This window comes from Primulina huaijiensis, chromosome 6 (genome assembly GCF_012295235.1).
Source record: "Primulina huaijiensis isolate GDHJ02 chromosome 6, ASM1229523v2, whole genome shotgun sequence".
Lineage (NCBI taxonomy): Eukaryota > Viridiplantae > Streptophyta > Magnoliopsida > Lamiales > Gesneriaceae > Primulina > Primulina huaijiensis.
In genome coordinates, this window is record NC_133311.1 from 13,007,725 (window position 1) to 13,022,979 (window position 15,255).

At 33.9% G+C, this 15,255-nt stretch overlaps 1 protein-coding gene across 5 annotated transcripts; it reads right to left on the reverse strand.

Annotated features, from left to right (window-relative positions):
* Nucleotides 1-4,420: 4,420 nt before the first annotated feature.
* On the reverse strand, nucleotides 4,421-13,697 carry LOC140979492 (probable LRR receptor-like serine/threonine-protein kinase At1g06840). 5 transcript variants are annotated; one of them, XM_073444900.1, is made up of 21 exons: nucleotides 13,453-13,697; nucleotides 12,921-13,073; nucleotides 11,455-11,608; nucleotides 10,863-10,934; nucleotides 10,684-10,755; nucleotides 10,292-10,435; nucleotides 10,066-10,137; nucleotides 9,917-9,988; nucleotides 9,469-9,543; nucleotides 9,187-9,255; nucleotides 8,922-8,990; nucleotides 8,753-8,824; nucleotides 8,468-8,554; nucleotides 8,219-8,287; nucleotides 7,607-8,100; nucleotides 7,099-7,245; nucleotides 6,222-6,505; nucleotides 5,947-5,998; nucleotides 5,500-5,750; nucleotides 5,204-5,338; nucleotides 4,421-5,021 (listed from the first exon to the last, which is right to left on the reverse strand). In XM_073444900.1, the coding sequence occupies exons 1-21, from the start codon at nucleotides 13,592-13,594 to the stop codon at nucleotides 4,677-4,679; spliced, it is 3,030 nt and encodes a 1,009-aa protein (XP_073301001.1). In that variant the 5' UTR covers nucleotides 13,595-13,697; the 3' UTR covers nucleotides 4,421-4,676. The 5 variants fall into 5 exon arrangements, with proteins under 5 accessions (XP_073301001.1, XP_073301004.1, XP_073301003.1 ...); XM_073444903.1 differs by having other exon boundaries at nucleotides 13,367-13,697; XM_073444902.1 differs by having other exon boundaries at nucleotides 13,320-13,697.
* Between the last annotated feature and the right edge of the window lie 1,558 nt (nucleotides 13,698-15,255).

Consider the following 15,255-nt stretch of genomic DNA (forward strand, 5'->3'; position numbering starts at 1 on the left):
GTTTGTTTTTTGACCTCTCGAATCGAATCTGTTTGAATATCTGTTGGAAATTCTTCAAAATTATAGATTCATATTTTTTCCGGTTCTTTGGACGATATTTATTATCGAATCATTTTAACAACAGTAGTGGTGTCACTTTCTTTTTAATAATAATAATAATAATAATAATAAATAAATAAATAAATAAATAAAATATATGACTCAACCAAATAAGTAGAAATATCATATCTATTTGCAGATGAGTTACGATCAAAGTCAAATAGAAATTACATCAATTATTCTACAATCATATCGCTATCGTAAGAGTCTTGGAGATACAAATTGTAAATACATCGGTAAACATGCAATTAAATTTTGAAAAAGTTCCTATCAATTTCCGCATATGAACTATCAAACATCTTCATATTCTTGGCAGACTAAACGTGATATATGGTAGTCGAGAAAGCCGGCATCCTAACTTTTGTGACCATCTAAGTCCCACGAAAAGTTTTCTTGAACAACTTGAGAGCACTTCGAAAAGTCTTCATAGAATGTTACATTCTCATCCAAATCCAATCTGAACTTTTATCCATAGCAAATGTCTGAACCGACATTCAAAGAGTGAGTGATCCAAGAAATCCAAGCTCAAGCTACATAGAGAACATCCCTTGTCCAGGACAAGAGGCAGTCGATCCCAGGTGGAGAGACGCCCGTGAGCTGATGAGCTCCTAACCAAAGCGTAAATGCATGCTTTGGTAATAGATAAGATCTCCAAACAACTGTGGCCCAGGGACGGCGCCTGTCTTCAAGTTTGGAACAAATGATAAGCTCTGCTCCCACGCAAAGTGCTTTGTCCAAACCAAGAATCCAGTTTAGCGGCTGAGTGCAAAGGGGTGTCACGCACCTCTAATATGAAGAACACGCTTGATGAATGGAGTGTCGGAAAGTTTAGTTGTCCATGTCCATAGATATCGAATCCAAAGTGATTGTCTATCAAATTGAAAATCCCATAAGTTCCAACTCCTTGAGTCCCATAGACCAATACATCCATCCTCTTTAGAATAACACATAGTAGCCCAAGAAACTGGAGGATGATTAGAGTTCCAGACAAATGATCGACAGAGACTATAAATGCGATCTATTATGCCTAAGGAAACTGTCATACCAAAGAGCCAAAAACATTTCACTCTTTGGAGGGCTGAGCTGATAGACTCAATACTTTTATATATTTTGGAAAAAAAAAAGTTAACTAAAAGTTATATCTCTACTAAAGCTTTGGATAAATTTTTTAATATTTTATATTTTATTTGTATATAATAAAAAATATGGCAAAATTGTAAAATAATAAATTTTTTATTTTTTTTGTAAATAAAAGTTTTAGTTGTTGATAAGTTATGTATTTAGATTTTTTTAGATGAATCAAGATTTTATAAGTAAAAAAAGTAGATTCAATGGTAAATTTGTCTTGCAATTAACCTACTCATATATTATTTTATTTTTAGTTCATATTATATCATTAATATTATGAAAATTTGATGATAAGTGTTATTTTTATAGATTTTATAAGGTTTTTCCATTAATTAAAGTGAAGTTGAAATAACATAGAAGATACTATAACTCTTTTTTTAAAGTGTGAAAGTGGATGATGGTAAAGTTTTTTTTAAGATGAAGTACTTTGATTTTGAGAATTTATGTATTTTGATACGAAATTCGTAATGTTATTATCATATATAATAATGTTAAATTATTTTGTATCTATATGAATCTTGATATTTATCTATTTATTAAAACTAGTTTTAAAACTTTAAATTATGTTTAAAAATAGTCAAAAAAATATGACAATAATTAAAATTAATCATCCAAACCAGTCGATCCGAACCAAATCGAAAATTACGAAATGTTGAAGTTTGAAATAGCCCAAGTTTTGGTAATGAAAAAACATCAAGTTGTTTCAGGGTCTAGCTGTCGTTATTATGTATTTACAGGTTTTTAGCAGCTAGACAAGTTAAGCCGATCATCGTATTATTAAAAGTTCAAGTTGCATACATCATCAGAAGATCATCACTTAGATCTACTTCTAACCAGACCGCTTTATCGATGAACTGTTCTTAGTCAAATGGTTCAAACCCTAACCGCTCTCCAACCGGCTATTTATAAGCAGCTCATGATAGATAGCTTGGACTCGAGTTGTTCAATATTGTTAGAATATTTCTTTTACCCTAAGTTTTGGTGATTGACAAAATAACAGCATCGAGCAGTTACATGAAACCAACCGCTATATTGTTTTGTATTTTAGTTTTCCGATCACTGATGCAAATTTCAGCCACTCCAGTGTTTTATTCTTCATCAGCTACATATCATCTAATCTATGACCTCCCTGCATTAAATAAATATCATAACTATCTAATCGCGGGTCAAAAATTTGCAAAGAAAAGTGGATACTCTACTTCCGGCCGTTTTGAAACTGTCAGTTATAGTGTAAGAAACAGTATCCTATAAACTATCGATATGACATAAATTTTCTTAAAATGTACAAAGTTATAGCAAATTTTCAGAAAACTAGGAGTTATAAGTTACAAAAGAAAAGAAACATAACATGGCATTTAATGAAATGTACCTCGCCTGAAAGCGAGAAGTCCATTTTATCGGGAAGTTGTACAAGTGATCGTTGAAAGGCTTTATCCGACAGTTGAAGCCTTTGAAGTATATATAGATACAAATTCAGTTTCAAGGAAGAATAACATATAACTCTCGCACATCTTTCAAATCTGCGTTATCAAAAATCTCTCATCACTCCTACAAGAAATACTTCAAGTTTTCTCAAACAACACACACTTATCATATTACATCAGAACTTCTAAGGATCATTTTGTGATATTTTACCAACTCAAATTGTTACAAGCTAACCGTAGATTAATGATTTAGTTGTCTGGTGAATCAAGAGTTCTTAAACAGCCAGATTTGTAAAGTAATCACTATGAGTTTCCAGTAGAGATGAGCAGCCCAACACCAGATCTAAGTCTACGAACTTCCGGAAAAAAACTTGCTTACATTTTACTTTCTGTCTACCATTCAGTTTACATAATCAAATCATTATTTGAATTGTTCTAATATGTCAGTTTGGCTTCTTTGCACATATTTTGTTAGCCAACTGACATTGACAATCGAGAATACCAAGTTCAGTTTCTAATCAGACTGAATTATTTTTGAACAAATAAATTTTAGAAAGTGTTTATTCAACCTTTTTTTTTAAATACTTCAGCGGATCATATCAATATCATAGTTGATATTATGTTCTTTCATGTCTTGATGGTTTAAATAATTTTAAGAGAAGGTTATCATTTACTATTGCTATTGTAGATGCATTTTGTTAGTACAAAACTCATTCAGTTAGTTTCATGTGGTGCACATAAGAAAGGTTAGTACGAAACAGGTTTCATGAAACAATGGAAGATCATATGCCAAGTTGCAGTGATAGGAAATGAATAAAAGTGACATGATATTAGTCTTTATAAATGTGCTCATGAATATAGTTTTGAAATATAATTTCATAGTATGGGAACGATGGAGTCTCCATGGCAAAAAGCTCTTTTGCATATTGATGATATCCGGATGAATCGGATATGAGATACGTGGACAATCCACCGGATAATGATGATAGTTCAGTGTTTATGAAAATCGGGTGAATCAGGTATGAGATTGCCCATATATATGCACTCGAGTGTGGTACGCTTCTCGAGGTAGCCCGAGTAGAAGTTCCCGGGAGCTTGCATGAGAGCCCGGGCGTACGGTAGCCCGGGAAGAAGATGTCCCGAGCACTAATCTGCCCGGTTACTGAAAAAATAATTCTACACATTAATTCTGATTTGGGCTGGATGACCCGAGCTATTATGAGAGTATCACATATGATTACAGTCGTGTTAATTTCTAATAGCAGATGTTTGGATATAAGTCTACAGTTTTTATGGAAATTACCACCTGCAGCTTTAATATTTCATATGAGAGTGAATATTGGTGTTTGCATCTTACTTGTGATGTGGGCTAAGTCCAGGGAAATGCTTCCGAAATTATTAATTAAAATACACATCTCAACTATTCATGTGTTATTAATTTATGTCACCTTTAAAATATTGATTATTTGTTCGGCATATGTTATATAACTAAAATGCTACATGCATCTAAATTAAGCTTAGGGTGCCACAGTTACCATCTAGCCTCAACCCAGTGCTAACAGATTCTAGTCCATAGCCTGGTTCCAATATGCTAGTAGAAATTGTTGTACTCCGATGGACTAAATTTATCGTGGAGTACAACTGAATTTCCTTTCGGTCGCTTTTCTGAGAGGGACTCGAGACTTCGAACTCCATCCCAACATATATAATAGTACAATGGGAAAAAATCAATAAAAATTATAGAGGCTAGTTGAGGTAGGATCCCGTGATCAAGGAAAAAAGCAGTCCATTCAGACAACAATTGTATTGAGAGCTGAAAATAAGAACTACAGACGGAATAATTTGAGGTTACCTATGCTACATAAAGACCTCTCAATGTGTAAAGCAATGGCATTTCTGTATTTGTGGTTAAACTACAGAAAACAAAAAAAACTATCCATGATCTACAATAGAAGACATTATATACAGTTCACAACCAAGTCAAAATCCACCAATGGAAAATTCAAGAAAGGGAAAACAAGACCGTCACCTCGGTGCAATGGTGGGAATGACATTACTGACAAGATCACTACCAGAGATGTCCTGCGAAACGCATGGGTTTCGCAACGTGGACGATGAAGATGGAGTCACAGTAGTTACAGAATCATCAGTGACTACAGATTCTGTTGTCTTGGGGTCAGACTCGGGCATCATAAGCCATATGCTTTCGAGTTCGCTTACCACTTCTTTCATACAGGGCCGGTTATTTCTCACCTCTTGGCAACATTTAAGAGCTAGATTTATTAACTTCTCGACACATTCAGAAGGATAAGATCCCATGCGCTCATCAATAACAGAGAATATCGTACCAGAATGATATGCGACGTTGACCTATACATAAATACAAATGCAGCAAAAAAAAGTGATTTTTCCTTCTGATTCTCCTTGTCATTGCTTTTTCCCCCTTTAAAAATTAATTTTTTGGAGGGGAGGGGGTTGGGAAAATGCATAAAAGATCATTGTTCAGAGACTAGGAAGCGGTTACTTTCACTATCTATGTAATAGCGTGTTACCTCACGAACAATGTTTTTGCCATGAGAAATAGGGTGCATTCCAGTTAGCAACTCCATAAATACGACTCCAAGACTATAAACATCACTTTTGTCTGTAAGCTTATGCGTAAGGAAGTACTCTGGATCAAGGTATCCCTGCAAAAATAAGATGTCAGCAATTTTTCAGTGATACACAAACAATGAAACTTAACTCAGTTTCACAAAATGAAGCCAGATATTTGGGTCTAGGAAATAAGCCAGGCCTTAAAACACAGCAAAACTATTACATAGTGAGTTAATATTTTAATCATTCTCACCGGGGTGCCCTTGACAACAGTAGATATATGAGAAGGTACATCCCCTTCAAGCTCTGGCACTGGAGCTAGACGTGATAACCCAAAATCAGCAACTTTGGAATTAAACTTAGAGTCCAACAATATGTTGCTTGCTTTGATATCCCGATGAAATATTGGAGGATTGGCTTCTGTATGAAGGTAAAGAACACCTTTGGCTGCACCCAATGCAGTTTTCACCCTCATTGCAAAACGCAGAGGCACTTTAGACTTACCTGTATTATCATGAAAGAATAAATGATTGCCCAAGGACCCAAACCTAAATGGTTGTATCAACACCTCAAACAATAAGATTTGTCACCCAAATTGCATTGGCAGGTAGTATCACACTTGTATTACTAGGAAAATATTATACAGAAATACAAATAAAATTTGAGAAACTCATTTGAGTGGAACGCTTCTGAATATTACCGGATAGATGATCTCTCAAGGTGCCATTTGACATGAATTCATAAATCAACATCTGCACCATGAAATGCATAATAAACATGGGCATCCAACTTCTTGGGAAGAAATGTTATAATTCAACGTAACCTCTTAACAAAAAAAATCATCAAAGAATCACAAATGCATATTTTCAATTCACTGTACTGCTACACTTTGGATAGCAATTATGCTCCGCATGACCCATTACTTTTTTATTTACCAGCTAAATGTAAGTTTGCACACATGGACAAGAAGGCTACCTGCTCATCGTCTTCATCACAGTATCCAATCAATGAAACCAGGTTCCTATGATGCAATCGAGACAAGAGTTCGATTTCTGTGAGAAACTCCTTTTCACCTTGCAGTGATCCCTCCAGTGCACGCTTTATAGCGACAACTGTTCCATCATTCAGAGTACCTCTATAAACTTTTCCGTAGCCGCCTTGCCCAACCACACTCGTGCAGTCAAAATTATTTGTTGCCAGAGCCATTTCATCATATGAAAAATCTTTCACACCATCAATTCTGATGTTGATCCTAGATGCTGCAGTATCACGTAACGATACATCTCAATTCTCAAATAACGTAAAATCGTCCAATTCTAATCCACTGCTTCAAAAAAAGATATTGAATTCGACGTAAATGCCTAATGACACATAGCTCATAGAAATGCTAATTCAAGAATAGTAATCTATTACAGACTTTGGCTTAGGGGGTTCTAGCGGGTTGGGCCAAGACAATGAGATACAAAATGGCCCAAACAGTACAAATACTACTATATTAAAAGTTCATACTAGGAAAATCTAAGAAGGTGAGAGAGGGTGAGATTTTACACGTGAATAAAAAGGAGAGAGTTGGTTATTCCGTACTTTGAACACACATTTTTCTCTTTGCTATCACTCGTGGGTTTCTAATTGATAAATGGGTAATGATCCAAATACCAAAAATATAATAAAGTTCCTAAGGATTCAATCAACTGAGGCACACACACTCATGGTTATGTCCACATGTGTCAACATGGGCTGGTGCCTAAAAAGGGTGAAATTTTATTCCCGACATCAGATGTAACACTAATGCAAAAAAAAAAAAGAAAAGATCTACTGACAAAGAAAAAATAAAAGAACACTGGACACTCACAATGGCGTTTCTTTGAAGACTTGTACCGCTTTTGAATGTGCCGTTTCATTATGAGAATGGACACAAATGCAGTTAGAGCAACTGATCCAGCTATTGTACCAAGTAAAATCCCTGCCAAAGCTCCCTTGCTCATACCAGGACGTGACCCTGTAAATAGAAGCTAAGAATTGAAAGAATATTCCAAGAGTGCAATGAGAACGAGGGCTCTTGCAATTAAATTTTTAAAGATCAGAGCGTGTTAGAGGGGAGAAAGCCTTCAGTTTACCTAAAAACTAAGATTACCAAATTTTTGGAATTAAATTCTAAAATTATTATTGCAGCCCTATAGGCAAAGTACATTAAAGTCCTAGCCATAAAGTAATAACATAAAATGACATTTTGACATCACAATGTAGGAGATGGATGACCCAAACATAATTCTGGAACTTTAAACATTTTGAATTCATTGACTGCTTTCTATAGACGTAAATGTCAGGTGAAATGTGTGTTATGATAAAAGAAGACATACCATCGGAAGGATATGTGAAATTGAGAAACTCGTAAGGTCCAAAAACTTGGGTTTCATGAACTCCCCATACACTGAACATCTCATGAATCCAAAAAACTTCACTACTGTTAAATAATGAAATTTTTGTATCATTGTTGTACTTTGGGAATACCCTCAGGTGCATTCTCAGACGTGGTCCCTTTTGCCAAGCAGCGGAATCAATGTCAAGCTGATACTTCTCCAATTTGAGTCCAGAACTTAGGTACTCTTTGAATTGATCTTCATAAGGAAGAAAATACGAGAACCCAGGACTCTTTAAGCGATATCCAATATACAGAGGTGCAGCACAGAAGCAACGTGCAACAGAAGTTGCCAGGACGGACTGATAAGGAGGTCGGCATTTAGGATCACAACCATGGACCCTTGTAAAATTTAACCTATAACTGAATTCTCCCTCATGAGACCCACAGAACTGAGTCAAGTTACTAGTTGAGCATACCGGATTCCCTCTAAGCCTGAATTGTTCAGGTAGATATTCAAAGAACGAGAGAGAAAATCATAAATAACCACAAAAATATCTAAATCAAAAAGGGAAGCTATTGCCAATGTTAAGAAAATTATCAAATGGCAAACCTGATGGTGGCATTGGGTTGGATGGAAAGACTGCCCGTTATATCTGAAAACGTATTGTACTCAAAATCTCTGCAATATCAAAAAGTACACACATGCATATCAAAATAATTGGACATACTTAAATTCCATTCTTATTAGACAACATTTATTAGAGTCTAATTTTAAGCTATAATTAATGTCCTTGTTTTTTATTCAGCTTGATCATATGCTTTATAATAAGCAGAAACTTTTTTCCTTAATCAGACTTACAGAACAAGTCCCTCAGATGCATTTAACTTCCTATTTTGCCAAAGGACGGATGAAACAGAACCACTTAACAAATTGTTTGCTAGGGACCTGCAAAGGGAATGCACAGATTTAGATTTACTTAATACATCTCACATCTTTGAAAGAAATATTCATGTAAGCTAAACCAGGAACAATTGGTGAGCTACTAAATCATGAATTAACAAGCAAGAGAACTAATTCTCAGCACCATTACATAACAAAAACCGAAATAATAACCGAAAAAATGGGAGGAAGTTGAAAGCTTACAATTTCTGTAAATGGGGAAGCCTTGTAAAAGTGTCAGGAATCGTTCCATTTAGATTGTTGTTTGAAAGATCCCTGCAAAATAGAGTTACTGAATGTTTGCCAACGTGATTCTCGACAAAAAACATCCCAGAGTAATAAAAAACTAATAACATTCTAAATGATTGCCCACATTGTAGTGATGTTCAGAGAAAGTTCATCAGTTGGTATAGATCCGTCAAGCTGGTTCTGGCTCAAATCTCTGAAATTGAAAATGCTAACAGGTAAGAGTAAGTGATACAAAACGACACACACACACACACACATATGTGTGTGTGTGCGTGTGTGTGTATGTTGTATACCAAATACGCACGTCGCCTGGTGGACAAAAGGTCAATAACATAGAAAATCAAATGTCCAAATATCCACTTGATCCAACAGAATATACATATACTTACATGTAAGCAATATCAGTCATGTTGCTCCAATTAGGAATTGGCCCCTTCAAACTACAGTTCCTTAGACTCCTGATGTCGCCAATAGAACATATTAAAAACAACAGTACTGGAAAAATACTGAATAATTTTTCTTGTGAAACTTCAGAGCTTGGAAGACCAAGTTAGTGCAAAGCCAAGAAAAGATCCCTAAATGTACTCTAACAGAAGATGGACACAAACCCCGAAAACAGATTTATGCTATATATCACAAAAATATCATAAGACATGCAATTATAGACTTACAGTTTTAAAAGACGAGACATGTTGCCATATGAGGGAGGGATTGCTGTCCCCTCCAAATTGTTGTTATCAAGTTGACTGGAAAACGGAAATGTGAAATTAGAAAAAGAAACATCTTGGTTGCATGTGCATCAAATTTCCAGCCAAACATGCTCAGCCTTTTTTTACTTCAGCCAAATTAATAATAATATATTATAATTATTGTCTGATGTAAATGAAACACGCAACAGAATTATTTTTTTTAATTCAGGCATGCACTAAAAGACCTAATACCAGGATCAAACATGTATGTAGGACAAAGCAACACATTCATAAAGAAGCTATGAAAGTAATTTGAGAAAAAAGGGCAGGAATAAGTTAAGGCTGGGAAATACATTCTGGAAGCAGGTGATAAGTAATGTATGACCACATATTCAATTTGCAAAACGATAAAAAGGCAATGATAGCATACAGTATCAGTAAGTTTGACATTTCAGACAGTTCTGGTGGAAGGGGTCCGGATAAATTGTTGTTATCAAGCAACCTGGAAAAACACCAAGTTACTAACCATCAGACATTAAACATGAAATGGAAATAAGAACTAAAGGATCCCTGACTTACAAATGAACAAGAAACGGAATTTGGGACAGCTCTCGGGGTATTTGCCCACTGAGTGAATTATTATTCATGTGACTGCTCACAATACAAAGAAGGAATCAGATGAATGAAGGATTAGGCAAACAACCAATCAATCTAAATATCTGATTAGACAAAATCATAAAAAGAAAAAAATTACTTCTGAGCTGAATTAGGCTTATTTAATCTAGTAATTAAGAAGTCCACTTACAAATGTTTTCCGTTGATCAAATTAGCGAATGACTTGGGTATTGGTCCAGATATTTGGTTCTGGTCGATTTGTATCCTGTTCAAATTGTAAAGATTACCAAGCTCATCAGGCAGTGAACCTGTTAATTGATTGCCATTCAGAAGCCTGCAACCAGAGAAAGGAATTCATGGTAAGGAATGCAAAATCAACCACACCTTTTAGAGAGAAAATGGTTCTTCTTAGAAATGGCAAATTTAGAAATTCAAATTTCACGCTTGGTTAAAAAAAACCAGCACGAATATATTCCCAAGTAATTTAGGGTTTTGGTCTTCTATATAAAATCGCACACAAAAAAGTTACGCAAGAGTAAAAATGAAAGAAAGAAAATTGAACAAAGTGATCCTTCAACTGACAATAGCTCTAATGATGTGAGGTTTCCTATCTCCTTCGGGATAGTTCCTCCGATGTTGTTCCACATGATATCCCTATCAAAACATTATAAGCTTAGTTATTAAATATCAAATAATAAAGTGGAATATGTGTCAAACAAAAAATAATGATAATAAAGTAGAATATGAAGTATGATACTTACAGTACTTTCAGATAAGATAGAAGGCCAACTTCTGGTGCTAAACTTCCTGAAAGATTCATATTAAAAAATGACCTGGTTGGAAAAGTTAAAACAGATAAGGCATCATCCGGACTGCAAGAACCAGGCAAAAATGTATTTAACACACAGTCAACATATTGGTGGAAGCATCCAAGATGTCCACAAAAATACGGCACCTCGTACCAGGGTATAGAAGAATCCTATACAAAAACATCTATTACAGAAGATGAATAGCTCATAAAAATTCATAGGTATGGTTTTCTCTCTCCATCAAATATCTTTTACAGCACGTGTTTATCCTTCATGTTCATTTCATAAAAACGGAGACGCCATTTCTGCGTAAAAAAATCATAGCACACTCAAATCTCAATTTTGCCATCTCGACAAATTGGTCCAACTTAAACCAATCAAAGTAAGTGACATAAATATCACAAGTCATGTATGGGAGCATACTTCCGATAATGTAATGGAACATAAAATGAAAGGAAGGCAAGAATAAAGATAATGGCAGAAAATCTGAGTGTGTAATTTTATGATACAAGGAAGAAAAAATCACCCAGAGCTGAATTCTTACAATTCTCTGACATGAAAGTAACCATCACCCAGTGCTGTATCGTTATAGCAGATAATCCCAGTCCAATTTGATGCACAAGGATCCCCTCTGTTCCAGCTGTGAAGTTTTTTGGGGTGATTGTTCAGACTTTTCTTGATGGATAATAATGCGTTGACTGCACGAAAGATTGAAAGTTGTTATGATTTCAAATTAATTCAAGCAATATAGCATTTTGTATTTCCTTTTCATTGTATTTGTACTAGCTAAATTGAATAAAATCAGTATAAGATCCCTTAGACAAATAAATTCAAAACTGATATATAAAAAAGGACACTACCAGGACAGTTAGGCGTGGTTCAAATTTATTTAAACATGCATCAAAACAAACTCGTGGATAAAAAATTCAAAAGAACATGAGAATATATAAAAATCAAATGTGCAACCGATATTTAAGACAAGAAAAATAAATCTGTGGCCAATACTTAAAGACAAACAGATTCTCTACTCTTCGACTTGGATGTCCTCATTGTGTTTTAGCCAGAGTATCAATATCTATTCAAATTAAACACCATCTCTGAAACAAATTTCTACACACATAAGATCCTCTTGTGCATCATGAGGCCATTTTTGTACCGATACAGTAACAGTATACTGAACTTGTTAACCTAAATAGGTCAACATGCAAAGAAATCCTATCTTGAAAAACTTTTGTTTGTCAAAACATTCCATAGAGTTCCACAATCCTTTTAAAAGCTAAAAATAAGAAAAAAGCTAATGTTTACAAATGTTCTCTCCTAAACTAATTAGTCTGATCTAACACAACACACAGGATAATAGTCACGCACTGATTTCAAGAACATTGACTTGTTTTCAGCCAGTTTCAAGAACACAAGGCACATTTAAAACGAGTCTACATTAACATTTCTAAGCTAGACTATAATGATAATGGAAACAACAAACCAGCTATCACTTCAAATTCCCGAGGCTTTAAAGATTTACTAACTGAAAGAAACATGAAGCAGGAAATTTCGGGAAGTTCAACAAAGTAAGCCTTTCAAGTGCATCTGGACTAATTCAAATCACAAGAGCAATAGCCAGAAAAGGATACCTTCTCAGGTCGAGACCAGAACTTTTTCAGTAATGAAATGCTGACATTTATAATCTACATATCGAATTCCCCCTCCATCAATTTCTAATTCAGTTTAAACCAGCTGACTCAAGAAAAATAATTTTTTTGGAAACGTTAGCTAAAGCACAATGCATTTAAGATTAATAAAGAATCCATTAGAAAATCTTATACAGGTACATCCCAATGGGCCAATGTAAACCAAAAACTAATTCAAAAAACCTTATACAGGGACATCCAAATGGACTAAAGTAAAGAAAAGGTAAGGAAGAAAAAGACTTAATGACCTGAACGATGACAAATTACAACTTCAAAAAAAATCGACATAGTTAATAAATGAGATAGCAGATCAAACAATTACCTTCAGTTGGATGAGTTTTTTGACTATCTGCACCAATTACCAACAAAGTCCAGCAGAAAAAAAGCACGATCACCTGATTTTTACAAGCTTTGGGCATCCCACGAACGCACTCTTTTCCAAGATTGTCGATCATTTCACACACTTTGAGCCAACCTAAGATAACATTTAGACAGACATCAAACTTAACAGCTCAAAAACCTTCCCTCGGCCAGGAACTAAATTACAAATTTGTCAATTGAGACTAGAAACCAATTTGAAACAAATCCAAATAAAGTAAACCAATAAGACAAGAAACAAAAGACTACATTACTTCCAATCAAACAAATTTGGTCAAGTGCAAAACAAACAAGAAAGTACAAAAAGAATTGTCAATCAAATGCAGAAAATACGGACACATACCTACACAACTCCACAAATAAAATCCAATTCTTGATTAAAAAACTTACAGTTGAAGGGAGTTGGCTGCAGGTTTTATCTGTAGCATATCATAAATGGTTTCTTGAAAATGGAAAGATAGAATAAGTAAACGCACGAAACCGGGGGTTGACTTGGTCGGCTACAGAAATATTGGTGAAAAGGGTGAATAGAGCAGCAGCCATCTTTTTCATTCGATGATATTTCAACAGCAAAAAATATTGAGTTGAATTGAAAACTAGAACACATGGTTGGCACATCCATTAGTTTATTGATTGATGAGATTCGATAGGATTTATTGACTTTCTGGGAGGAGGAGTTGTTGAACAACTCTTCGTTTACACTTTCTTGCATTATGCGACAATCATTATTGGTGGAATCAAATTCAGGATAAGCTTTTTTTATGATCAATCACCCGTAAATTTTTCATGAATGTTATGCTACTCATAAAAAATAATATTTTTTTATATCAAAAATCAACTCAAATAAAAAAATATATGAGATCATTTGATAAAATATCAGCTTAAAAAGATATTACTTCTTCAAAAATGACATATATCAAGTTTAAAAAATGACATATATCAAGTATGTCTCATATGATACGATCTCACACATATACGTGAGACAACCTGATCTGGTCCATACTTATATTGAAAAATAATATTTTTCATGGGTCGGATCGGAGATCCATCTATTAAAATTAAAAAGATAAAAATTTAAAACTTAAAAAGGAATTTTTTTTTTTTTTAGAATTTTATTTTATTTTTTCTTAAGAAAATGAAAAAGGTGAAAACTCTTTATTATTGTATTTAAATACAAGTTTTTTTGTATTCACGTCCCTTATAATTTACATATAAATTTAGTGGCGTTATATTTCTCGATTAAATATTAAGAATGTGAGTTAAATTTTTTATAAAATTATATGAACTTGTTGTTATGATGATAGAACCCGCAACAGCTACTTTTCAGTACACACTGAGTAATGTTAGAAAAATGAGTTTTATACTCATTTAGAATCGATAAAATAATTCGAACGAGCTACACAACGAACAAAATTAATTTTCATCCCTTAAAATGATATTGTCCCACCCCGGTGCTCATGATTGTTGGCAATTTGTTTCCTAAAATACAACGACTACGGTACTTTCCAATTTCGAATTCTAAGCGTTAAACTTAAAAATCAAATTCCAAGAATTTAAATCTTGCAAAACTTGGATTTAAGCGCCAATGTTATTGGTGATTTAGTTGATACAAAATTGGAATCGTATAACTTTTTTATATGATACGATAAATGTCATATAATTTTTATGTATATTTTTATAATTATGTCTATATTACATGTATCTGCTTAATATAATTGGGATTTGAACACAAATCTAAATCCTGAATCTTCCGATCAAATCAATTCAATAGATAACAATATAACTTAACTGCCCTTCTTGCTAGCAGGCTAGTTTATTAGAGAATGGCTTCCATTTCTCTCTTCTTTTTTTTTTTTTTTTTTTTTTTTTTTTTTTTTTTTTTTTTTTTTTTTTTTTTGCATTCTTTTAGAATTTTATGATAATGGGATGTCAATAAATTCAGTGTTGTCTATGAATTGGAGACTTCAACTCATATTTATAATTGAAAGAATTATAAACTTAATTTATCTCTAATTTAGCCTCTCACAAATTAGTAAATAAGAAGATAAAGTTTATATATACACGAGATTATATCCGTATTTAAATTTTATGCTAATAAGTATAACTAAAGGAGATAACTTGATTGGGTTTCACCTTTAAAATAACAATTAATAGACACATTTAATTAAATATTATAGCACGCACAATTATGTTTCAACAATCTCCCATTGGGCTACATATCATATACAGAAATGTACTTATTCCAAAGAGTGCTCAATATTTTGCAATATTGAACCAGA